Source organism: Astyanax mexicanus, chromosome 6 (genome assembly GCF_023375975.1).
Source record: "Astyanax mexicanus isolate ESR-SI-001 chromosome 6, AstMex3_surface, whole genome shotgun sequence".
In the NCBI taxonomy this organism is placed as follows: Eukaryota; Metazoa; Chordata; class Actinopteri; order Characiformes; family Acestrorhamphidae; genus Astyanax; species Astyanax mexicanus.
The window spans coordinates 6,317,774-6,343,130 of NC_064413.1; the positions used below are offsets into that span (position 1 = coordinate 6,317,774).

At 39.2% G+C, this 25,357-nt stretch overlaps 1 protein-coding gene across 2 annotated transcripts; it reads right to left on the reverse strand.

Annotated features, from left to right (window-relative positions):
• Positions 1-1,821: 1,821 nt before the first annotated feature.
• usp5 (ubiquitin specific peptidase 5 (isopeptidase T)) lies at positions 1,822-25,249 on the reverse strand. Of its 2 annotated transcripts, none has more exons than XM_049480280.1 (20): positions 24,922-25,249; positions 22,562-22,690; positions 20,804-20,870; positions 17,616-17,743; positions 16,621-16,766; positions 15,115-15,299; positions 14,936-15,030; positions 13,474-13,667; positions 12,649-12,720; positions 12,267-12,357; positions 11,471-11,596; positions 11,232-11,385; positions 9,999-10,173; positions 9,803-9,891; positions 9,517-9,702; positions 7,380-7,523; positions 6,998-7,140; positions 5,778-5,928; positions 4,881-4,965; positions 1,822-3,064 (listed from the first exon to the last, which is right to left on the reverse strand). In XM_049480280.1, exons 1-20 carry the CDS (start codon positions 25,027-25,029, stop codon positions 2,971-2,973), a joined length of 2,562 nt encoding a protein of 853 aa, XP_049336237.1. In that variant the 5' UTR covers positions 25,030-25,249; the 3' UTR covers positions 1,822-2,970. The 2 variants fall into 2 exon arrangements, with proteins under 2 accessions (XP_049336237.1, XP_049336238.1); XM_049480281.1 differs by having other exon boundaries at positions 9,574-9,702; positions 24,922-25,247.
• Between the last annotated feature and the right edge of the window lie 108 nt (positions 25,250-25,357).

A 25,357-nucleotide genomic window follows, 5' to 3' on the forward strand; every position in this document is an offset into this window, starting at 1 on the left:
TACAAAAACTGTCTTTCTTACTATGTCACTGTCTCACTCACCCACTGTCTCATGCACTTACTGTTCAACTGTTCATTATACATTCTTACTCAGTCTCACAGTCGCTCACATTCACTTTCTCACTCAGTCCCACTCACTCATTGTCTCATGCAATTACTGTCTGTCTCACTTACTGACTCACTCATTGTCTGTCTCCTTCAGTGTCTTCCTTTTTCATTGTCTTACGCACTCACTGTCTCATTCAGTCTCTCACATATTGTCAGTCTCACCCACACAGTCTTACTTTCACTCAGTGTTACTATCCGTCAAAATCACTCAGTCTCACCAACTAAGTCGTACTGTCTGTCTCATTCACTCAGTCTCACCCACTAAATCTTACTGTCTGTCTCACTTACTCACTGTCTTACTCAGTCTGTCTGTCTCACTCAGTCTCACCCACTAACTCTTACTGTCCCTCACTCACTCATTCTCACCAACTAAATCTTACTGTCTGTCTCACTTACTCACTGTCTCACTCAGTCTCACCCACTAAGTCGTACTGTCTGTCTCATTCACTCAGTCTCACCCACTAAATCTTACTGTCTGTCTCACTTACTCGTTGTCGTACTCAGTCTGTCTGTCTCACTTAGTCTCACCCACTAAATCTTACTGTCTGTCTCACTCATTCTCACCCACTAAATCTTATTGTGTCTCACTCACTCATTCTCACCCACTAAATCTTACTGTCTGTCTCACCCACTAAGTCTTACTGTATGTATCTTACTGTCTGTCTCACCCACTAAGTCTTACTGTATGTATCACTCTCTCAGTCTCACCCACTAAATCTTACTGTCTGTCTCACTCACTCAGTCTCACCGACTAACTCTTACTGTCGCTCACTCACTCATTCTCACCCACTAAATCTTACTGTCTGTCTCACCCACTAAATCTTACTGTCTGTCTCACTCAGTCTCACTTACTCAACTGTCTTACTGAGTCTGTCTGTCTCACTCAGTCTCACTTACTCACTGTCTTAATCAGTCTGATCCACTAAGTCTTACTGAACGTCCCACTCAGTCTTATTGTTTGTCTCAGTCACTCACTGTCTGTCTCACACTGTCTAACTCACTTAGTCTTACTGTACGTCTCACTCATTCAGTCTTACTGTCCGTGTCACTTACTCTGTCTCTCATTCACTGTCTCACTCTGTCCCACTGTTTATCTCATTCACTCTCAACCACTCTCACTCTTACTCAACCAATGTCTCTTTCACTCACTGTCTGAGAGTGAGTGAGATTCAGTAAGTCACTCACTTTCTCATAAGGGGGGAAGCGATTCAATCAAACTGCGAGATTAACTATGTAGTTAATTTATTATTTTATTTGCACATCAATCATTTGATTTTATTTATATAAGATATAGTCATGATAATTATATCACTAACTTATCGTTCAATATGAAGATTTGTACAGCCAACTGTGCTGACCTTAAGATCACATTATTTTATGCTTTTCTTAGCAAAAAGAAAGCTCAAAATGTTCACTTTAAACACTGATTTATTTTATTTATTATTTTTCATTGCAATATTTGAAAATAAATTAATTTCAGTTCAGAATGAAAAGTTCAGTCATGTTATTTTTTTGAGTAATTCTATGCAATGAAATTATTATAACAGCATCATTAAGTGGTCTTAAAATAATAATATCGTTTATCACGATTATTTACAGAGCAATATATCATCCACACTTTAAATCGTCAAAACCTTTCAGAAACCCTCATCTGAACCCTTCAGTGCACTCTCTCTCACTCTTCTGTTTAATGAATCCAAACAGACTCAAAAGCAAAGAGACAGCTTTTATTTCTTTTTTTTTTTCAAAGCAGAACAAAATGAATTAAATTTCCCCAAAAAAGGAGAAAAACACAACAGAACCTCAGCCACCCCCCCTCTGCAGCACCGGCCGGGAGAACCGGTTCTGTTCCGCTTTCGGTTTTGCGTTTCGCGACCTGCTTTCGTTCGCAGCGTTTGTGGGTTTGAGTCGTATGTGATTAAGTGATTCCAGCCATCAAACTTTTTACGGAAATCGTGGATTCGGGACAAACGGGAGAGCAGGAAATGAATTAGAGCGTGGCTCTGGAAGTGATGACCTCACAACAATAAGCACTGCAGGAGCAGGTGGAGGAGGGAGGGGCATGCAGGTAGGCTGCGTTCAGGTGGGCTTCACCTGCGCTAGTGGCTAACGCTGGGGACAACGCGGGGCGGGGTCCTCGGTTAGGCGGATAATGCTTTTCTGGAGGGAGAACTGTCCACTGGGATGACCCTTACACTGCAAAAATGATACATTGGAGTGTGATTGACAATTTGGAATTTAGTTTCTGCATTTCAGATACACTGCTGAAATAAACTTGTCTTTTTTTTTAGTATAATTTAACCAATGATCTGTTCAAAACTTTAATTAATTAATGGACCAATAGGACTGCTCCACAATTACTTGGACTATTTTATTTTTACATTTACTTCCAATGAAAGTTGAGATTATGTCCTTCTCCTATTAATATACAAGCAGAGCAACAATCAGCAGTATTACTGTACATTTGAATGGATTGACTTTTCCTAATACAGTTCCCATAAACAGAAATAAATCCTACTGCCCGTATTTAACACGGTGACATATGCAGTGCAGGGGTCTACAGTTCACAGTTCTCTTTTCAATGACTCCGCCCACCCGAGAAACACCTCCTTCCCAGCCCCGCCCCCCAGTCCCCGTCGATCACTCCACGTCAGGTCCCCTCCTCTGCCCGGCAGTGGGTATTTCTGCAAGGAAGAAGTGCTTAAACTCCTCCAAAACCAGAGTAGAAAATAAAAATAAAGGTGTGTCAGTTCAGAAGCTTGAGTACGCCCCCACCCCAGCCCCCCTCAGCAGCTAAGACAGAGGTGTGTGTGTGTGCGTGTGTGTGTGTGTGGGTGTGTATATGTGTGTGTGTGTATGTCTTCTATTCCGTCACTCTCCTGTAGAAGTACAGGTAGCCCAGGTCCTTGGGGGGTTTCTCAGAGGCACACACTTTTTGATCGTTAAAGATTACCCACCTGTATGAGGAAAAAGGAACAACAAAAAAACGAGAAGAAAATCATGTTCAGCTGCAGCTCCAGATTATTAAAATTGTCCTTAATCCTTTAACTTCTGCTAAACCTTTCATAGTAAAATGTATTTTCGGTAGACACACAATAGGGCAGTTTTCCAGACAGTTATTAAAGGAGAAGTCCGGAGTGAAAAGGACTTGTGGTGCAGTGAAACTTGATAATGAGTATAAAAATAATAATAAAAAAATAAACTTTGACTAATATCCCACCTACACCGCTTTTAACCGATACTCCCAACAGGCTTACAATGCTAGTAATAGGGGCATAGTGTTGGCCATGAAAAGAAATCACTAATTTTGCACCAATAACAGCTTTAAAATACCTCCACACTTAATTGGTTGAATTCTAAGAGCCCTGACATTTAAAACGGGGCACTGAGAACTTTAAAAGTGCACAGGTAGTTTATTAAAAACACTGTTTATACACGCAGACAATACCTTCAGGTAGTTCTCCAGGTTCAGCCATCTTGATATTAAGTCATGATAAGTCGACTGATGAGTAAGAAGCAAAAGGTAGGATTGCAAAATTAATTCATGCATTTCCACAGAATTCATTTTGCAATCTTCATTCATGCTCATCAGTGATTTCTTTTTGAGATGGAGGCGCCCGGAAAATTGCCTGAAGGTACTTCCTGTATAAACAGTGTTTTTAATAAACTATCTGCGCACTTTTAAAGTTCTCAGTACCCCATTTTAAATTTCAGCATCTTCAGAATTCAACCAACGAAGTGTGGGAAATTTTGAGGCTGTTAATGGTGTAAAAATAAAGATTTCTTTGCATGGGAAACATCGTCTAAAAGAGCTGTATTTCAGAATGCAGGGGGAGAATGGATGTGGGCCAATAGTGAAAAGTTTGTACTCGCCATCAGGTTTCACTATATCACAAGTCCATTCCACGTTGGACTTCTCCTTTAAGGTTATTCTTGGACTCCACAGCATTTAGAATGGAAACTCTCCATTGTAAGGAAAATATATTCTACAACTGGGCTTAGGCTATCCATTACATTACATTACATTACATTACATTACATTTGGCAGACGCTTTTGTCCAAAGCGACTTACAATAGTCAAGTACAATGTAAAATAAGTTTAAAGGTAAAACATCTTTGGATAGGGATAAAAGGAGGACAAAGGGGAATAATAGGATAGAGGAGTGAAGGAGGGGAAGAAGGAAATGAGGTTAGAAGTAGTTAGTGTGTTAGAGGTGTTAGGAGAGTAAGTGCTCTTTGAAGAGCTCTGTCTTCAGGAGTTTATTAAAGATAGTGAGAGATTCTCCTGATCTGGTAGTAGAAGGTAGTTAGTTAGAGGTGTTAGGAGAGTAAGTGCTCTTTGAAGAGCTCTGTCTTCAGGAGTTTATTAAAGATAGTGAGAGATTCTCCTGATCTGGTAGTAGAAGGTAGTTTGTTCCACCATTGGGGAACTCTGTATGAGAACAGTCTGGATTGCTTTGTGTGAGTGTTTGGCAAAGCGAGGCGACGTTCATTGGAGGAGCGCAGCGGCCGGGAGGTAGCGTAAGCCTTCAATAGTAGCGAGGTTAGGCTTTAGTTAAAAGTTTAAACAAGTTTCCTCTTTTCTTGAAACAATTCAAACTGCATTCGTCTGAAGTTTTCCAGGTCTAATCAGTTTCTAGATTGCTGAAGTGGTTGCAATGAAATGCTTTTAGATAATTGTTACTTGGGAGTTGCTATGAAGCTCCTGGGTGGCTAGGTGTCAGGTGTTTTCTAAGGTGTTGATAGGTGGGTGCTAAGAGGGGTTTTACTCACTGTTGGTCCTTTTTGATGTGGCAGACGTAGTGACCGCACATTGTGCTCGTGCCCATGTGACTGATAAACGCGAACAGCTCGTACTCTGCAGAAAAAAAACAGATTTAATAAAATGTTTTCAATTTGGTTAAATCAAAGAAACTCATTATTTTTCATATATAAGTGGTCTTTTACTTTTTTCCAGAGCTGTATATAACCGTGACTGAGACAGCTGTGACTTTTGACACGCATTTCTAAATTAAAGTGGTAACAGATTATCTCAGTTTTTATCAAGAGAGAGGGTGCTTGGGGCGCCGAGTGGTCCAGCGGTCTAAAGCGGTGCCACTATGAGCGGGAGGTCACAGGTTCAAACCCCCGCTCATGCAGCTTTGCCATCAAGCTGCCGGCGCTCAGAGAGAGCAAAATTGGCCCTGCTCCCTCCGGGTGGGTAGATGGCGCTCTCTTCCCACATCACTCCTAGGGTGATGTCCGCAGCACAGGGCGTCTGTGAGCTGATGTACAGGATGTGCATCAGCAGCAGCTTGAAAATAAGTGGTGGCTGACTTCACATGTATCAGAGGAAGCATGTGCTAGTCTTCACCCTCCTGGTGTGTTGGGGCATCACTAGTGATGGGGGAGTCCTAATGAGTGGGTTGGATAATTGGCCGTGTAAATTGGGGAGAAAATGGGGAAAAAAATTGAAATAAAATTATAAAAAAAAGAGAGAGGGTGCTTTTTATGAGGGGTGTTGAATTCAGCACAACACCGCCAAGCCCACTGAGCAGTGAGTAGTTACGTAAGTGTGCTCGAGCACAGATTGCAGGGGAGTAGGGAAGGAGCAGAAGCGTGCTCCAGCGCAATTTAATCAAACCGTGCCTAATGTCAGTACACCATAACACAGATAACCCACACACTCACTTCCTTGTCCGTCTCGGACACGTGGTCCGGGGGGAGGGTCACGACTAGCTTCACTGCCGGCCTCTGAGCGGCCCCCTTCTGACACCTCCATAGACTCCAGGTCATCCAGGTGAGAGAAGATCCAGTCCACTGCACGCTCCAGGATGTTACTCTGAGGAGGAAGAAGAAGAAATTACTACAGATGTTAGACAGAAAGGGGTCCTTTTAGCCTATTACTTTTCTTTGTTAGTTTCTTAGTATCTTTTAATATAACAATATATTTGAGAACATAATAGCAATGTGCGTTTTCCAATATTACACTGGACTTCTCTGAGGCCTCATGCAATATTTTGTTAAGGGGCCTTCCTTTCTGAACTCAAAATGTGATAATTTTAAGCTGATAGAGGAAGTAAAACCTAAAATTATATAAAAGAGGAGTATAACCACCTATTACTTCCATAAAAATGCTTAACCAGCCAGTTTAAGGTGGAATAACTCAAAATAATCAAAATAACAGAAATTGTAGCACTAAAATTTCACCCCTTTACGATTTAAAGGAGAACTCTGGAGTAAAATGGACTTTTGTTGTAGTAAATCATGATAAAAATGACTGACATTTTTTTCTTCCACAGCATTCTGAGATCCCGAAATTTTAAGAGTTTGTCCAAATACCCTTCAGACTGAGTGATACGGGGCATAATTTACCCCGGTAAATAACACTTTTTAAGTTATTTTTGCCTCATTTTAAATGTCCGTGCTCTATGTGCAGATTTTAGCAAGGAGGTGTGGAGCTACTTTGAGATGAATAACGGTGGAAAAAGGAATTTATCGGGGTAAATTATGCCCCGTGTCACCCAGTCTGAAGGGTATTTGGACAAGCTGTTAAAATTTCTGGATCTCGGAACGCTGTGGGAGAACAGAGGTGTGCTATTCATCAAAGGTAAGTATATTTTTTCATGTTTTACTACAACAAAAGTCTATTTTACTATCTCCTTGTAAGGCGGTAGCAGAAAATTAAATAAGCAGCTGGCAAACACTAATTGTGTAACAGCTGCAGCTCTTAAGGTGGAATTGAGGGGGGGGGGAAGCAGCCAGTACAGCTGTTCAATCTCCAGCTCTCATCTTTTTACCACTTTAAAGGTGCAGCAGTTTAATCCAGGCACTTGTACTGCTTCACTGCTTGAAGTGGAAGTGTGATTGACTATAGCAGAAGCAGGGTCCTGTGTGTTTGAGCTGCTCACCGTAGCTCTGAGAGCACGCGTAGCCTGATCTCGACTGAATCCCATCGAGACGATGGTCGCCAGATGCTCTTCAGAGATGCTTTCTGTGGGCGTGGTTCCAGGGGCGGAGCTACAGCCAGGCAACACCAGGGGAGCGGAGAAATCTGCAGCCAATTCCACACACACACACAAGAATACACAAGCAGTGAAACTTCAATGTCTGACAGTTCCACTTCAGACATTTACCATAAAATAAAACCTAAACGCATTTTTAAATCAATTTTGGGGAGTTTTAAATCATTCAGAATCGCCAGAACTAGGAATCTCGATTTTTTTAAAGAATTAATTTTTTAGCACCCCTAATTTTGGCAGGTCTGTGTATGACCATGATGATTATGTTCACCTGGATCGTCCATGTGTCCCATCACCCAGTTCATGGCGGCGTCGATGCCAGTGTTGCCCGTGTAGTACACAGCCTTCCTGCAGGCCTCGAGAGGGAAGCCCATCTCACACAGCTGAGACACGGTGGAGTCGTCCAACACCGGAGCTGAGAGACACACACAAGCACACAGATGTCTCCTGGAGCAAAACCTACATCTATATATGCTGTTTAAAAAATCAGGATAAATAGAAACTAATCAATGAGTACAAAAAATAGCTGAATGATCAGGGGGCAAAAAAAGCATATAAAATACAGGTGCTGCTTTGGTGTAGGTGTTGGTTGCCAAGGTGCTGGTAGGTGGTTGCTAAAGTCCTGCTATGAGATAGTTGTTCATTATTAAGAAGTTGCTAGGTGGTTGCAAAGGTGTTGCTTTTATGAAGCTGCTGATAACTAAGGTGTTGCACCTTGCAACACCTTATCAACCAATTCATTAGCAACACATACGCAACCATGATGTGTTGCTAATGTATTGGTTGATAAGGTGTTGCTAGGTGGTTGCAAAGATGTTGCTTTGATGAAGCTGTTGATAAATAAGCCGTTGCTAAGGTCACTATGGTGGCTTAAAAGTTGTTTGTGGAAAATAAGCCGATAAGCGGTTCCGAAAGTGTGGTTATGGTATTTATGTTGGTTACTAAGGGTGATTATCGGCAGTTGCTAATGTATTGGTTTCTAAGGTGTTGCAAGGTGGTTGCATAGGTGAGGCTTTGATAAAGCTGCTGAGATGAAAGCAGTGCTAGGCACTTGATAAGGTTGCTATGGTGTTTTAGAAGTTGATTGTGAAGGTATTCCTAAAGTGTTGCTATGGTGTTTGTGTTGGTTACTAAGGCTGATGTTAGGCGCTTGCTAATGTATTAGTTTTTAAGGTGTTACTAAGTGGCTGCAAAGGTGTTAACTGTAACTAAGGTGTTGCTAGGCAGTTGCTAAGTTCACTATGGTGGTATAGAAGTTAAAGATAAGTGAAGATAAGCTGATAAGATGTTCCTAAAATGTTGCTATGGTATTTGTGTTGGTTACTAAGGGTGATGCTTGGTGGCTACAAATGTATTGGTTGAAAAGGTGTTGCTAGGTGTTTGCAAAGATGTTGCTTTGAAGAAGCTGTTGATAAATAAGGTGTTGCTTGGCAGTTGCTAAGGTTGCTATGGTGGTATAGAAGTTGATTGTAAAAATAACCCTATAAGAGGTTCCTGAAGGGTTGCTATGGTATTTGTGTAGGTCACTAAGGGAGAGGCTGGGCGTTTACTAATGTGTTGCTAATGTGTTGGTTAATAAGGTGTTGCTAGGTGTTTGTAAAAGTGTTGCTTTGATAAAGCGGTTGCTAGGCAGTTGCTAAGGTTGCTATGGTAGTTTAGGAGTTTATTGTGAAGGTACGCTGATAAAAGGTTCCTTAAGTGTTGCTATGGTATTTGTGTTGGTTACTAGGGGTGATGCTTGGTGGTTGCTAATGTGTTGCTAATTCACTGGTTGATAAGGTGTTGCTAGGTGGTTACTAAGGTGTTGCTAGGCAGATAGTATAGTGTTGCTATGCGATAGAAGCCTTTATGGTATTAGTTGTCTTGCTGCTAGACTGCCTCCAAGAGATTGGTATGTGGTTGCTAAGTTGTTGCTATGGTATAAAAGGAGATTGTGAAAATGCTGATAAGAGGTTCTCATGGTGTTGCTATGATATTTATTATGGATACGATGGATATAATGTTGCTAGGCAGTTGCTAAGGTTGCTGCCAAGAGATTCAAAGGTGACACCATTGCAAAATGCTAACACTTTAGTTTTTAAGGAGAATTTTAGCTGGGTGCATCCTAGTTATGTTTGAGTTATGGTTGATAAGGTGTTGCTAGGTGATTGCAAAGCTGTTGCTTTTAAATTAATTAATCCCCACTCCATTTTAACCTTAACTATAGCCGGCTCATGGAGCTGTATCTCTAATGTAAAAAGAAGCCTAAAAAAATAAAACACACAAGTAGGAGAGGGAAAGAAAACAAAGGGAGAAAAAAGAAAGAAAAAAGAAAGAAAGAAAGAGGGGTGATGCAGAATTGCGAGAGAGAGAGAGATGGATGGATGGATGGACGGCTGAGGAAGGAAGAGAAAGACAGACAGACTGACACAGCAGTGGGGAGTAGAGAGAGTCGTCCTCCTCGTTGCCGTGGGAACCCAGGATACCTTTGACCTCCACGTCAGGGGTCATGAGAGGGGGCGGGGCCACCTCTGGCAGAAGCTCCTCCCCCGGCTGCTGTCCGGTCCCACGAAGTGTGCTCAGGTCCAGTGTGTCAGGAACGTCGATACTAACATCTGAACAAAAAACACAACGACAATTACTACTAATAATACTAATATACCTATCAGTATTTTTTAAATAAAAATTAAAAAACAGAATGCTATAAATTCTTACCCAGTTTTTTGGGCACCCAGTCCAGGCCAAAAGTAAACTTCTTTATTTGGATTACCAGATAGTCTGGGAACGAAGCAAAGCGTGTGGTCCTGAAACAGAGAGCAAAAAAAAAAAACAGAGAGAGCTCAGGTAACCCATCTTAATCCATCTGCTGTAATGTAAAGAAATATAAAAGCATAAGAAGACCGGTGCTTACTTAGTGGCAGTGGTCTTGCCCTGCACTGCAGAGCTCCAGAAGTCTGTGAGCGTTTCTGGTTCGCTCAGAGCGTCTAAGCAGACAGAGAAGGGGATCTGAGCTCGAGGAGCAGGAGGAGGAGGACTTCCAGACGCTTCTGCCTCCTCACGCAAACGCTCAGCCTCCTGTAATTCCTCTGATACACAAGAAAAAGACACAAACCATAACAGTTCAGTAAATATTTCCTGTTAAGTTCATACACAGTTTAGTCACAATATTGTGGCCACATCCTTGTTTCTATGCTTGTTTCTGTCCATCTTTATTAACTAATCATATTGAAGCACATTATAATTATATAATAAGTACAAACTGTAGCCCTTTATCAGTTTCTCTGCATATGTTTATATATTATATTATGGTTACCGATATGATACTTTGAAATTAATACTGATACCCAAACAATACAAATCTGATATCTTTTTCTTAACTGCAACAAAAAAAGTTGTGAACAGATTCCCACAATGCATTTAGGGAATTAAAGAAAATTATTAATTCACAATAATTTCTATAATTTAAAAGATAACTAAAATATATTCAAATTGTTAGTAAAATTCATATATTGTACTCCAGTTCTTAAAGGTTAATGATTGGTTGCTCAATACATTAATGGTAACTATGTGTAATCATATACATTTTTGTATTTAAGAGTGCAAATATCAAACAGTGCACACATTATTTAACAATATTAATGGGTACTTAAACATAAATAAAAGAGAGAAAGAAAGACAGAGCAAGAAAGTGAGAGAAAGAGCTAATAAATGAGAGACAGAGAGGGAGAAAAAAATGAGCACATGCGAAAGAGTGAGAGAAAGAGAAAGCAAGCAAATAAGAGAAGGAAAAAAGAGAAAAAAGAGAGGGGGAGAGAGAGAGCGCTTGAGCACAGCAGTGGTGTATCAACAATCTGAAGCGAAAATGTGGATGAAACTCGCTCTTCTTGCTTGTCTGTGTTTCATGCAAAGTATCGAAATTAAGCACTGATTTTTCTAGGCTGGTACCATTTTGGTATAGAATTTTGATGCCCAGCCCTACACAGGATAGACCACCACAGAGCAGCGTATTATTGTTTGGGTGGTCGGTAATTATTTTCAGCACTGCAGTGACACTGATTAGCATGGTGATGGTGTATTAAGGCCACTTCAGCAGCTGTGATTGGCCCTCTGAGTCAAAGAACTACAATTTCCACAATCCTCTCACCTGTGTTGGTGGCCTGGTCCATGGGCACAGGCAACTGAACGATGTAGTCCACTCGCTGGGTGTACTTGGCCTTCTGAGACTGCTGGCATACAATCCTCTCCTCCACCAGGAACCGGAATGCTTCAGATGGGTTTGGACCGGATCGGCAGTTCCGCTGGGAGAGAGGGAAAGAGGGGGTAAGTGAGAAATCCAGTCAAAAAGAAACAAAACAAGAAAAGAGATTTATGGAAATCTGTTACCTCCACCATATTAATGAAGTGAAGAAGGAACTCCTGGGCATCTTGCTGCCGATTGGTGGAAAATTCAGGGTGGCCTCGCCCCACGAGGGCTTTGAACATGCGCGGTGCTATTCCAACCTGGTCACCCTGGAAAAACGTCAACAGCTGATTTAGTAGGAAACAACAAGCAATTTGAGTTTTGATCATAATTTGAGTCTTTCGTATTTTTTGTCTGCTTAACTTTAGTTCCAATTGTCCTGTTCTCATTCATCTGTAATGTGTGCAGAGTGTGGGTTTACACTGTCCTGTTGCAAAAATGCATGAACATTCCAGAAAAAGATGTGGTCTTGATGGCATATGTTGCATTAAGATCTCGATGTAGCTTTCGGCATTAATGCTGCATCACAGAAATGTACTGACCAATCCCATACCATAACAGACCTTGGCTTTTGGAGTTGTTGCTGAGAACAGTCTGGATGGTCTGATCCCTTCTAGTGTTTTATTTATTGTCCTGAAAGACTAGAGTTGACTAGGGCTTTAACATAACATTTTTGAAATCACATTTTTATTAATCTCATAGTTAGCTCTAAATTAACCCATTCAAAATTTTGTTTGGAATGTGTAGCAGGGATTAAAAGCAAGAATGGATGTGTATTATACATCTGTAGGAAACAATGATTATTATTAATATTTTCTTTGAACTATCAAAATTCTTCTCATCTAGGGGTGTGTTTATTAAAAGTGCTACAAGGCTAGTTGTCATTAATATGTCTGTTTAATATAAGTAAAGTACTTTGAGGTAAAGTAAAGTACCTACCCTTGGTTCGGAGGAGGCATTGGGGTCATCCCCCGGGTCAGGAGCAGGCTTGGAGTATTCTCCCGACAGCAAACCATAGCCCAGTTTTGCTCTACCAATGAAAAAAGGAAGGTATTCAAATGAAGCTATCACTTCATATCACATTTTCTCATTACAAAAAGATGATTTGTCTGAAAAAAAGATTTACAGCAATCTAGACAATTTTAGTTACAATTTAAACTTTTATTTACAGTTAAAAATAGGGCTATAAATACGCTTGGTGTAACAAAACTGCTTTAAGCCTAATAGGGGTATAAAATTACACAAAAAAATTCACGTTTTTCACCCACCACCACACCCTAAAGCCTAATATACTAAAAGCCTGTCACCTAAACATACTCACACTTGTGTTTTAAAGTCCTGTGTGGGGTCACTTGGAGCTTCATCTAAAATCTTTTCGATGTTGGAGACGTACCTGACAGAAAAAAAGCAAGACTTGTGTTCATACAGTGGATCAAACTTCACATATTCAACACTACCCAACACACACAGATTTCAAACATATAATAAACTTAACAGACACACACACACACACACACACACACACAGGGAACAGGCACAATTACGTGATTACATGACTTCCTAGTTAATTAGTATGTGTTTACATGTTTGTGTGTGAGAACTAGGTAAGGAGTTATAACATGAAAGGTAATCAAATGTAAAGATATTTTACAATAAAATCTTGTATGTCAAAAATGCCTACTAGAAACTAGAATTTATTTTTTAATATAAAAAACAAGTTCAAATCATGTCAAATCATTTCTCTGTTTGTTAAAAGAGTCAAAGAGCTTAAGAGACACACACGCAGACAGAGACACGCACGCAGACAGAGACACGCACGCAGACAGATATGCATGCAGACAGAGACACACACGCAGACAGACATGCATGCAGACAAAGACACACACGCAGACAGACATGCATGCAGACAGAGACACACGCAGACACACGTGCACAGACACACGCACACAGACTCCGACACAGGCAGACAGACACCGACACAGGCAGACAGACACCGACACAGGCAGACAGACACCGACACAGGCAGACAGACACCGACACAGGCAGACAGACACCGACACACGCAGGCAGACACGCATGCAGGCAGACACGCACGCACGCAGGCAGACACGCACGCACGCAGAGAGTAACACTGACAGGCACTGACTTTTCCTGGAAGTCGGGGATGGTGAAGAGCACTTGCATGACGGAGTTGAGGTAGCAGCTGTTGCCCAGGTTCTTCATACCCGTGAGCCCGGGGCCCCAAAGCGGCCTCAGAGTGGCCCCGGACTCCTGGATCACCTCCCACTCACCCACGCGCTGGTTTACTGCAATCTCCAGCTCCGTCATAGTGTGCTCCGTCTGACACAAACAAAAAGAGCTGTAAACCGCCTCTGTTCATATTCAGTACGGCTGGGCGACAGGGGCCTAAAATAATATCCCAATATTTCAATGTATTTCTGCTATACTGCTATTCTTATATGCAATATAAAAATACACTTATGTTAAAAAATTTTTTGTCTATTTTATGAACAACACTACGATTTCAGATTGCATTAAATAAAGTATTAGACAACATTTATTGATTAAATTATGAAAACAATATTGCAGAATACTTTGGAAATGCATACTAACTGTGAACAAAAGCCATTACACAAAAATAACCTTAAAGCTTCACGGTACATAAAAGAGCTTTCAATACAGATTACCACTATTATCTTGACAATGAAGTTTTTTTTAAAAATCATGATATACAGCTCTGAAAAAAAGGAGCCTCTTTAAAAATGATGAAAAATTTCTTTGATTTTACCAAATTGAAAACCTCTGAAAGATGAATGATCACAAGCCATCAAACAAAACTGAACAGCTTGAAGTTTTGCACCAGGAGTGACAAAGTTATCCAAAAGTAGTGTGTAAGACTGGTGGAGGAGAACATGATGCCATGATGCATGAAAACTGTGATTAAAAACCAGGGTTATTCCACCAAATACTTTATAAATATGAACTTCTTTTCTTTGCATTATTTGAGGTCTGAAAGCTCTGCATCATTTTTTATTCCAGCCATTTCTCATTGTCTGCAAATAAATGCTCTAAATGACAATATTTTTATTTGGAATTTGGGAGAAATGTTATCTGTAGTTTATTGAATAAAAACAATGTTAATTTTACTTAAACATAAACTAAAAAATAGCTAAATCAGAGAAACTGATTGTTAATTTTTTCCAGAGCTGTATGTTAAGGAAAGCGCAGCGACTTGGTTCACAGACAATTTGTGCTGATCGAGTGATGCCCTAGGAGTGATGCGGGGAAAGAGCGCCATCTACCCACCCAGAGAGAGCAAGGCCGATTGTGCTCTCTCAGGGCTCCAGCAACTGATGGCAATCTTTATGACCTGGATTCGAACCAGTGCATGGTTTTAAACAGGCTTCAGTAACACAGTAACACAGATGCCGTGAAGTATTGTAGAAGATTGTTTTGATATTGATTCTGAGTATCACAGAATCACGATATCATTATAATGGGCAACGTATTGTGAGATGCCCTGTGATTCCCACCCCTAGTCCTGAATGTAACCACAGATGATGTGGGTGAATCACACTGCTGGTTACATTCCCACCCCAACTGCTCACCTTCTCCATGGTCATCATATCAATGCCGAAGTGAGAAAGGTGCTCCGCGAGCTTCGAGTCCAGCACCATGTCGTCTTCATCATATGAATAGACATCTATAAAACACATTCAATGTGATTCAGTTTTTAATCCAGTATAATCCAACTGCAACAAGAAAAGTGAGTTACAGTGGTTCCTACCAGCTCCATCAGGGGTAATGGTGCCCAGTTTAACAGCCAGAGGGTATCCAGTCTGTTGGAAGTACAGAAGGGCGTGGTTGTTGCCTCCAGAGCCATCAAAATATCGCCGCCCACACATGACCTTTCCGTCTGTCAGATTCATCCACAGGTTCTCCTGCAGTTCACACACCTCACACTTCCACCCACTGGCCAATCAGAGCAAAGAAGAGTGAGAGAGGGAGAAAGAGCAAAGGGAGCCTTGTTAACAATAAAAATGATTAAGAATCACTTATAATACACTTTCACCATCAATATCAAATCTAAGCTGCAGGAGGCGGGGCTTAGTAGAAAGTAGGTGGGGTAGAATGGTGTCAATTAGAAGTTTTTCCTGCTTCACCTCACCAAAAAAGCTTTTTGTTTCGCTGTTTCGTATCACGACAGTAACATAGTAAAAAAATATATATATCCATATTGTGACAATAGTAATAAAGGTATTTTTTTTGTATAATTTATCTTTGCACTAAACACTTTGCACATTAATATTTTGGTAGATTTTTGCTACATTATAAGAGTGAGTGAAATTTTTAACTCTTAGATGCATCTCAATTTGGATGTGGACAATTCTGCATCAATTCACAAATGAATGAATGAGAAAAAAAAGCAAAAAAAAGGCGAAAAAAAAAAAAAAAAAAAAGAAGAATATTCTAGACAATGACGTTCAGAAGTGTAGCGCCGGCGGACTATGGCTGGGAGATTTTCACGATTAATTTGATTACTTCAAATTCCAGTTTTAATGCAATTTTCAAAATGGTGTAATCGAGATTTTACATTTTTATAAATAGACATTTTATCTTTTTAATCTAAAATATCAACAAACAAAAAAAATTCAATAAATTCACTCGACTCTACATTCTTGAGTCGACTCTACACTTAACCCAAAGCATCTGAACACTACAGATCATGTGATAATTCACAAATGCTGTTCTATATACTCAGGTCAAATATAAGTGGAGTTTATTTTATTTAAAACATTTTAACAGTACGTTCTCACTATTTACAATGTCCTGGTCTGCCATCTTATCTACAAGCTTGTTTCTGGTCCAGAGGACAAATGTAAGTGAAACCAAAATTGTATGGTAAACCTAGTTTTGAACCATTTATTTATTATCTGTAGTTTGATTTTTAGTAAAGGGGGGAAAAATTTTAAATTACAAGAATGTTGCTAATATTTCTACACTAATATATGGTCAAAAATTGTACAGGTCTAAAAGCAAATATTTGGGGTTACTGAACTAGATAGACCGTGCTAAATTAAGGCTTATAGGTGTGTACACATTTCTGCTGCTTACTTCTAGGATCTGATACTTGTAGCCTAGAGACTGTATTGGATTTTATTTGTTTAACAAAGCTAAAGCCTGTTTCTTTTTGTGCTGCAGTATCTATAGTATATCTTGGTAACACTCTGTGGTTGAGCTGCTCCAGTTTACATTCATGTGCATGTTTTTGTGCCTATGTTTATGTAGGTACCTGGGAGGGATTTTAAGCCCGTTGTCGAGCTGTTTGAGCTCAGCTGCGTGTTTGGACTCCTGCCGCACTTCTCCATCCCACTGCTGCACCTGCAGAGCGTGCGACACAGAGTCTGCAGCCAGCAACCCCGCCATCGACAGAGACACCTGCACACAAGTGTGAATAACATTTTCACCATTACAAACAAACTGGAGGTGATCCAGTGAATCCTGCAAACAATTCAGGTTTATATACTTTGGTATCTTACTTTAGTACAAATGTTAGTTATCTATACTGAATTACTGGAGTATTTTTTTTGTTTTTCCAGACAACTTTTTTACTTCTAATTCTTACATTTTCACACAGTTATGTGTGTGTAACTTTCTATCTCTTTTTATTATTAAAAAAAGCCTCTTTCATTTCAGCTTGTTTTTATTCCGGCTTCTCATCATTCAATAAAGCCCCTATCCAAATAAATCTCCCTATCCAGATAGAGTGAATCTGATTGTGATTGGATGTAGAGAAGTATAAGCATATGCCATTCAGACACCCTATTGGTTTATACTGTGATCCATCACACCTGCAAATGCATCCCAAATTTATCAACATTAATAATTTCATATAACATTATAGTCATTATAGGGCTTTAAGAAAAATATGTTTTACTGGGGCGTTTTTGTCCTTAAATGCATTTTTACCCCTTTACATTACTTTTACTTTTTTTCAGCTTTTAGCTTGTTATGGCTATTAATCTCCACAGGGACGTTGGCTTCCTTACTAGCTTTTTGTTGAAGGGTGGGATTTAATCTGAGAAAGAGAGAAACCCTTTTCATATAGAAGTCATTGGCTGATTTTCTAATTAATAAACGTATATGGGTCTATGGTTTAATTCAGCTAACTAATTATGCTAGGTTACATACCTCAGACCTCTGCAATCCATAGCACGTCTATACTTTTAAACAGGGCACATATATATTTTTTAAAAAACATCTGACAGGTTGTATATACAATCTTACCCGCTCTCTCGCAACGTCAGGCATGGTGGAGAGGTCCTCTGATGTCACTTCCTGTCTGTCAGGAAAAAGAACAACCTTGACGTCTTCCTCATACTGATCCTGCTCCACGTCGAACCCGCCCTCGATGCCTGAGAGACAGAGGAATGATGAAAATGAGCCCGATGCTGTTCCACATACTCAGATGAGTGATAAGAAGTCAAGTATATCAAAACAGTAAAGAAGCACTGAAGCTGTGCAGAAAAAAAGCATCTCATAACTCATAACATACATGATAACATATATCAACTTCTTCCACAGAAATTTGTGAAACAATCAAACAAATATAAGTCCATTAACAAATTAAATAAATAAAATGTAAAAATAAGAATATCTGATATGAGATTGCCAAAAATGACTATTTGCTTATACTGATGCCATTAAGGTAAAGCTAGCACACTTTCCAGTCTAGATTATTATCTAATTGGTTCACTGATCAGCTTTTCCTCATCCATCAACCACACAGGAGTTACTTGTGAGCAACAAAGGACATCAATAAACTCTACAGATGGATTTAATGCAAGTAATGTAAGTAACAAGATACATATTTTTAATTCCTTTAGTTGTAATTTAAATGTTGTAATGACTTTTTTTATGATTGACTAAAAACATGTTTCAAAATCAAACAAAAATCAAAACTTAAGCTAAAACTGTTGAGTTTATGTAATACTTTGATCACATTATCACACAAAAATAGCAAATGTAAAGTAAATGAGACAGGTAAAAAGAACATTAGCCTAGCATCTCCCACTGTAAACTAAAGAAGCCCATAGCCAGAATCAAAGACCAATTGGATACATCATAGATGCAGTACCAGTCAAACATTTGGACACACCTTTTTATTCAGTGTTTTTCTTTATTTAATTTATTTTCTACATTTTAGATTAATATTTCACCCATGAAATCAATTAAGGGACACATATGGAATTTCGTAGTAAACAGTAAAAGAAGTGTTTGTGCTCCACATTAATCTCCTGATCTCAACCTGATGAACTGAGATGCTGATTTGAGGTGGTTTAATTGGGATGAGCTGGAGCTTCACAGCGTGAAGGAAAAACAGCAACTATTGTTCAGCACCTCCAGGAACTCCTTCCTTCAAGACGCTGAGAAAACTATTCCAGGTGACTCTCCCTCATAAAGACACTGAGATTAAAATCTCACCAAGAGTGTGCAGATCTGTCCTCAAAGATATAAACGCTACTTAGAAGAATCTAGATTATAAAAGATATTGCTGTTTCTGTACCGCTTTAATGAAGTCATAAAAAGAAAGAATACACATTAAATGAGAATGTGTTTAAGACTGGTAGTGTATGTTTTATATTTTTTATATTCTGTTCCTAATTAATGATTATTAAAGTAAATTAACCTACACTTTCTAAATACTAATAGACTGTAAGCTTGTTCTGACTGCAATGTTTTCATCATAAACATATGAACTGGAAACTAGCATTTTATGTTTGGCTTTTTTAATTATTTATTTTTCTTTTACCCTTTATTATTTTCTCCTTATCTGTGATCTCAGTCCTGTAAAATAACCTGAATGGAAAAATAGGGCCATGTTTAGAAGAGTGGTGTAACAGGTGAATAACCATGAGTCCAACCATGCAAAACAGTTCAGATTTCTACATTACACCCAGAGAGCAACAGGATTTGAATTGATTTGCATGCATTAGAACTGAGTGACCTCAAAGTCTGGATAACATATAAAAAAACAGGAACTAGGTCTAGCATTTCCAATAGCTTGTTTATCCATCAGAACAGTTCTGCCACCCCAATGTGAATGTAGCTCCATGTTATAGAACTGCAACAATTAGTCGATATAATCAACAATGTCAATTATATAAATTTGTCATCTCCAAATTTTAGGGGTGTCACGATTCTCTAAATCCTCGATTCGATTTTATTTCCGATTTTAGGGTCACGATTCGATTCGATTTTCTTTTTTTTACAGCAGAGAGGTCTATGCCAGTTTTAGATTAGTCAATGCTCAGTCATTGGTTTGATTCAACAAATGTACAATATCTTATTTCAAAAGGTGGGCTTGATATAAGTGATGCAAAGTGAAACAAGTGATCTGTAATACACCACATTAGGCACTAATGGTCAATTTTAAATAATTTAATTAAGATATATATGTAATGCCATCTAGTGGCTTTTTTGGTAGCAGCAGTGTGCACTATTAAAACAGCAATGTGCAACATAACAAAATAAATAATAAAAAAAAATACAGGAACAGTCATGTACAAAATAATAGAACAATTAGAGCCTTAACAAACGGAACTCTATCCTACTATAACAGTTAAACATGAAAAATACGACTCGGTCCCTGAGAATGACAAGTTTTTTCTTTAACAAAGATATATTATTTACTTTATCTGAGAGAAAGATGCTCCTTAAGGTACCAAAACTATTAACATATTTGAGGCTAGACAAAACAACTGTTATTTTTATATTTTCAAGTTTTTCTTTAAGAAGATGAGAATGTTCACATTCTCTGGAGAAAGGGCGGCTCTTTCAGCAGTCAATGCCCGAGGCGTCGGCTACAGTGTGCTGCGCCATTTGCATAGCGTGCTGCGTGTGCTTATGTAGCTTAGAGGGAGGGATCGTCGATCATCTTTTTGAAGTCGAGGCTCGAGACCATGACATTTCGATCAATTTTGATAAAATATCGCAAATACATCTGATTAAGCCATCAAGGCCAAGTTTTAGATTTAAACATCATCTGCCATTATTTATTGCCATTACATATATCATAAGTTGCTATGAGAACTTATGTTAAGGCAGAAACTGGAGCTGGTGAGGTAAAATCGTGCATTGGAACAGAAGCTGTGCTTATAGGATGCAGTTATAGAAGGAGTGACAGGAACAGTCACTGACTTATCGACCAATCAAAAAATATAATCACAAAATTAGTTGACAATCAAAATAATCATTAGCTGTCGCCCTCCAATGTTAACAAGTTGCGCTTGTTATGAACTTCAGTGAACTTTCTCTGCCACTGTTCTTTTGGCTTATTTTTTTTTTACATGTGGAAAGATGTGGAAAACATCTTCCTTGGCAGTGGAGGCAATGTAACGCAGCTTAATTCACTTCAGTTCAATAAAAAAAATAAATAAATAAAAATAAAAACATTGTCAGGATAATGGTCCTACCTATGGCCAGTCGAGTGGGCTTCTTCTTGGGAGGGTCACCTGACGCAGAATTGTTGTCATCTTCTTTCTGAAACATAAATGCATGTACAGTCAATGCATCTCATAGGACTGCTTCAACTCCATAATTATAACAGCAAAACCATAATAATTACTGTCTTAATATCAAAAATATCTAAAAACATAACAAGCAATAAAGTTCAAAAGCACGTCTTATTCCAGGGTTCTTCAAATCCAGTTCTGGAGGACCACTGTCCAACACAGTTTTAAAATTCTCCAGCTCAAAACACACCCACAACACCTGGCAACAAACATTCAAGCATATTCAAACACTCCTGGAGCAGACTGTACATTATAGTTAACTATTAGTCTGTGATGCTGTGCTGGACAGCTCTATATCTATCAAGACATCCTGGGTTGCCAGAGACTAGTGTTGTTTGATACAATACCTGCCTAAATAGATCAATACAAACACTGAAACGATACCACAGCAACAACCTAAAACATCCGAAATTAATGAAATAATAGATTAAATACTAGTAGATTAAAAATAATAGATTTTTATTAGTATTAATAACAAAAGAAAACACAGCAAAGTTAAACAATGTGATGATGTTTATTCTTCATTTCTAGTAAGAACATATAATGTTCATGGAATTTCTTTAATAGTTAACTCTGTCTGTAAGCAGTCTGACAGAAGAGCCCCTCCCAACCAGAAAAACATATATATTATAGCGACACCATCAATCCCGCCCTCAAACACATGCTCCCTTTTGGAATTAAAGTTCAAAGAAAGAAAGAACCGAATCATTGCTCAGTGTTTTGATTCACTCGATTGCTGAAAGCTGAGGAAGGCATTTAAAAGCTGGGAGACATTTAAAAGCTAAAATCCGCTGATATTTCGTGAATTATCACATGATCTGTGAGGAAATTGTACAATGGGTTGAGCGTAGAGTTGGCTCATCGAGTGAATCGGTTTACGAATCGAGTGCAAATTCGAATCAATGATTCAAAACATTGTTTACAAGCCCATGCGTTGATATTAGGCTCTGAGCTGATGTAAACACAATACAGAGCTCAGAGCCTTAGACACTAGATTATACAGAATGTGGGTTTGTGCTGAAAACTGAGAAATAAAGCAGTAAACAAGTTACAGAAATGTACTGTGAAAATAACTTTTAAGGAGCATTACTATTGGGTTAATCACGTATCCTCATCGGAGAGCGATGGCGCTAATGGTGCTTTTTCAAAACAGTAGGACTTAGCTTTTCTAATTCTTTCTATATGGTTTATGCTGATGTGTTGAGGCATTCTTGAGTTATTAAGCTGAAAATAAGAAAATATGTGGATTATTGTGTTTAATGTGGCATCTGATTCCGATTGGTTGGTTCGAAATAAATGGGGTTTTGTACCATTTTATTGATAAAGTATTGAGACACTTTTCTAGTATAGGTATTCTGTGCAACACTAGCTGTAACCCAACAATCTATTGATGTTAACTCAACAATACTATTAATGTTACAAATATTACAGGTGTTTTTACCAATACTAATAATATTGTGGGTCAAAATTTGTGAGTGAGCGCCAACAAGACAGAAACCATAAATATTCACAAAGTAATACACAGTGGTGTGATGAACATCAGCCCTGCAGAAGTGAAACTAAAGAACCCTGTCCGATGCTTTCTATGTAGGAGAATGGGTTAAAGAAGGTTGGCCACATGATCAGGAAGGTCATCAGGTTCATTCAGCAAGGGGTTACCTGAGCCTTTCTGGTACGAGTGATGTGCAGATAGGCTTTCTGTCCAGTCCGGGCGTGGTGTCTCTCCACAAACTGACTCCCGAATCCGAGGAAACTGTTCATGCAGACGTACAAGCCTCCCTCACTCTCCTGAAACAACACAAACGAGAGAAAACTGAGTGTGCTGTGTTCTGCTACATAAAACAATCTGTATAACTTGTTAACTGTTTCATACATAATATAGTACAGCAGTGGCCAAAGGTTTTGAGACTGACACAAATTCTACAGATATATTTGCTGCTTCACTATTTTTGGCATCAATGTGCACTGACTCTACATTGCGGGCAGCAACTAATGATTATTCTTCTGATTAATTGACTAGTAGATGCTTATTTCTGCTATGTCCTCCCTCTCAGCTTCCTGTGGGTACGGATCCTGTTTAAAATGAAAGAAACAGCTGAATGTGATATTTAAATGCCCTTTAAATGCGCAGAAGACATTTAAATAACAAGATCTTGCATAATTAAAAACACCAATATTTCTTATCCGTCTCACGAGACTTTCACACATACAACACATGGCGATTTGGTTGTAGGTTGGCAGGTCTCCATAGAAGCCTCAAGGGGAATTCTGATAATAATTTTCAGGTCTGAAGAGACTCATGTGAGATCATACAGAAGTGAAGCACTTCCATACTCTTTTGTATTTTACTGTACATGATAAACTGATACATAATTCATAATCAGAGTAAAAATTGATGGACATCCATTATAAGACTTACAAAATATTTTAATAATCAACTGTTATAATACCTTTAAATATATATAGTTAATATTTAATATTTATATACGTCTTGTTCTCATGAACCTAATGTTGTGTCTCATCTCGTAAATTGGGGTTTTAAAATATAATCTGTTGTGTCTATCATTTTTGGTGCCAAAGCTGAGTGTGAACTAAGTGAGCAAGCAATTCTTATGCCTTCCTTGCTGTGCTTCTGTTCCCAGAACTGTGTACAGAGTAATGCAGTGCAATTACAAATGAATGATAGCCAACAATGAAATTTGTAATTTATGTCAACTAATCATTGCAGCTCTGCTACATTGTTGTATAGAATTACAGGTCTACAGTGACCTATAACTGTAGATACTTCCGTAAACCATGGAATAAGGTCACACCCATCATTCAATTTAATGTTTATTTGTTTTAGTCAAACAGACTATGTAGGAACACGTAAGGTATCATAGCAAATTAAAAAGTTTTTAGCATTTAGGTGCTCTTATCTGGGGTGCTGTTAACTTTGGGCAGTTTCTGAGGCTGGTAACTTAACTGATGAACTTAACCTGTGCAACAGTGGACACTCTTGTTCTTTCTTTCCTGGGCGGTCCTGATGAGAGCAGGTTTCATTGGATGATCTTTGTGACTGAACTTAAGAATTAATTTTTGGGATAGACTGACCATTCCTTAACAATTTTATTTTTTTACTTAGTTGAGTAGTTCTTGCTTCTCATAATCTGGATTAGAACATTATTCAAATAGAGCTATTCACTGTATACCAACTCTACCTCTTCACTACTTTACAACTGATGCTCTCAAACACAATAAGAGGCAAGAAAATCAAATAATTAACTCTTGACAAGTTCAGCACAGCTGTTAACTGAAAGCCTAAATTCCAGTTGACTAAATAAGCTGACTGAGAAAATCCAGCCAAGAATCTAAAGTAAAAAAAAAAAACAATTGTGGTTTGTTTAGCACGTTTACAGAATAATTCTGCATTTGTTCCTGTATAGCTTTAATGTCTTTATATTACATTTACAATGTAGAAAAACATAAAAAAGAAAGAAAAAATGTTGGATGGACACAGCCTGGATGGTAGCTAGCTATGAAGTGAGCACCCCTATTACTCAGCAAACTGCTGGCTAGCTGGCTAATGCTAGCGGCACATTTTATCTTAGCTTAGCCTAGCCTAGCCTAGCTTAGCTTAGCTCTGAATGTAAATATATACTAAAACTGCATCTATATTTCAGCTCTTTCTAGTTTAAAAATATTACTAAGATTGAATATATAATATACACGCATACATCATGATATTATAGATTTCTAAAACGTATAAACGCTTTTATTTAATTTTAACAGGAACAACATTAGCTAGAGGGCTAATCGTCAGAATTGCCCGTTCCACCTTAAATTCAGGCGCCAGAATGGAACTGCCGTATTATTTAAGGTGGAACGGACAATTCTGACAATTAGCCACCTTAGCCAGCCACTTAGCCCTGCTGCTAGCTTGTCAATCCCCGCAGAATTCCTAAAAGCGTTAACTAAAATACTCAACACCAAAACAACTTTCAGCACCATAAACGCGTGTAAAAAAGCTCTAAACCCACCGGAGAAGCGAAGGAGAAGGCGCACTCATCCTTGTGGACCCGGTCCCCGGGCCTGGGAACCCGGACTGTGGACAGGACTGACATCAGCACCTCGCTAACCTCCGCCATCTCTTCCCGGCCAGCCAGCTAAATTAATTAATGTGCGTGTGTTATATCACAGCGCTCGCCCGTCCTGCACGCTCGTGTTCTCGGCTTCTCTCCGGCTGCAGCCCCGCGTCTCCTCCGCTTCAGCTATCGGTCCCGGTCCCCCTCGCTGAGCTGCTCTCTCTCTCTCTCTCAGCGCGGCGCTTCTCCAGCGGCTACACTCCATTCAAGGCCACCGAGGCGCTGCGGGGTCCGCTCCGGTGTTTGGACCGTAAACCGCCGCCTATAGGCGCAACGAGAATCTGAGGAGTCTGTGCTGAGATGGATGGATGGATGGATAGATGGCTGGATG

Excerpts from the sequence above, each read along its gene's own strand:
- usp5 (XM_049480280.1), bottom strand. The coding sequence starts at position 25,029 with ATGGCGGAGGTTAGCGAGGTGCTGATGTCAGTCCTGTCCACAGTCCGG. Across the intron at positions 11,597-12,266 it reads ATGCCTCCTCCGAACCAAGG|GGTGACCAGGTTGGAATAGC; the intron begins GTAGGTACTTTA and ends ACGTTTTTCCAG. Across the intron at positions 4,966-5,777 it reads TGTCCGAGACGGACAAGGAA|AGTACGAGCTGTTCGCGTTT; the intron begins GTGAGTGTGTGG and ends TTTTTTCTGCAG.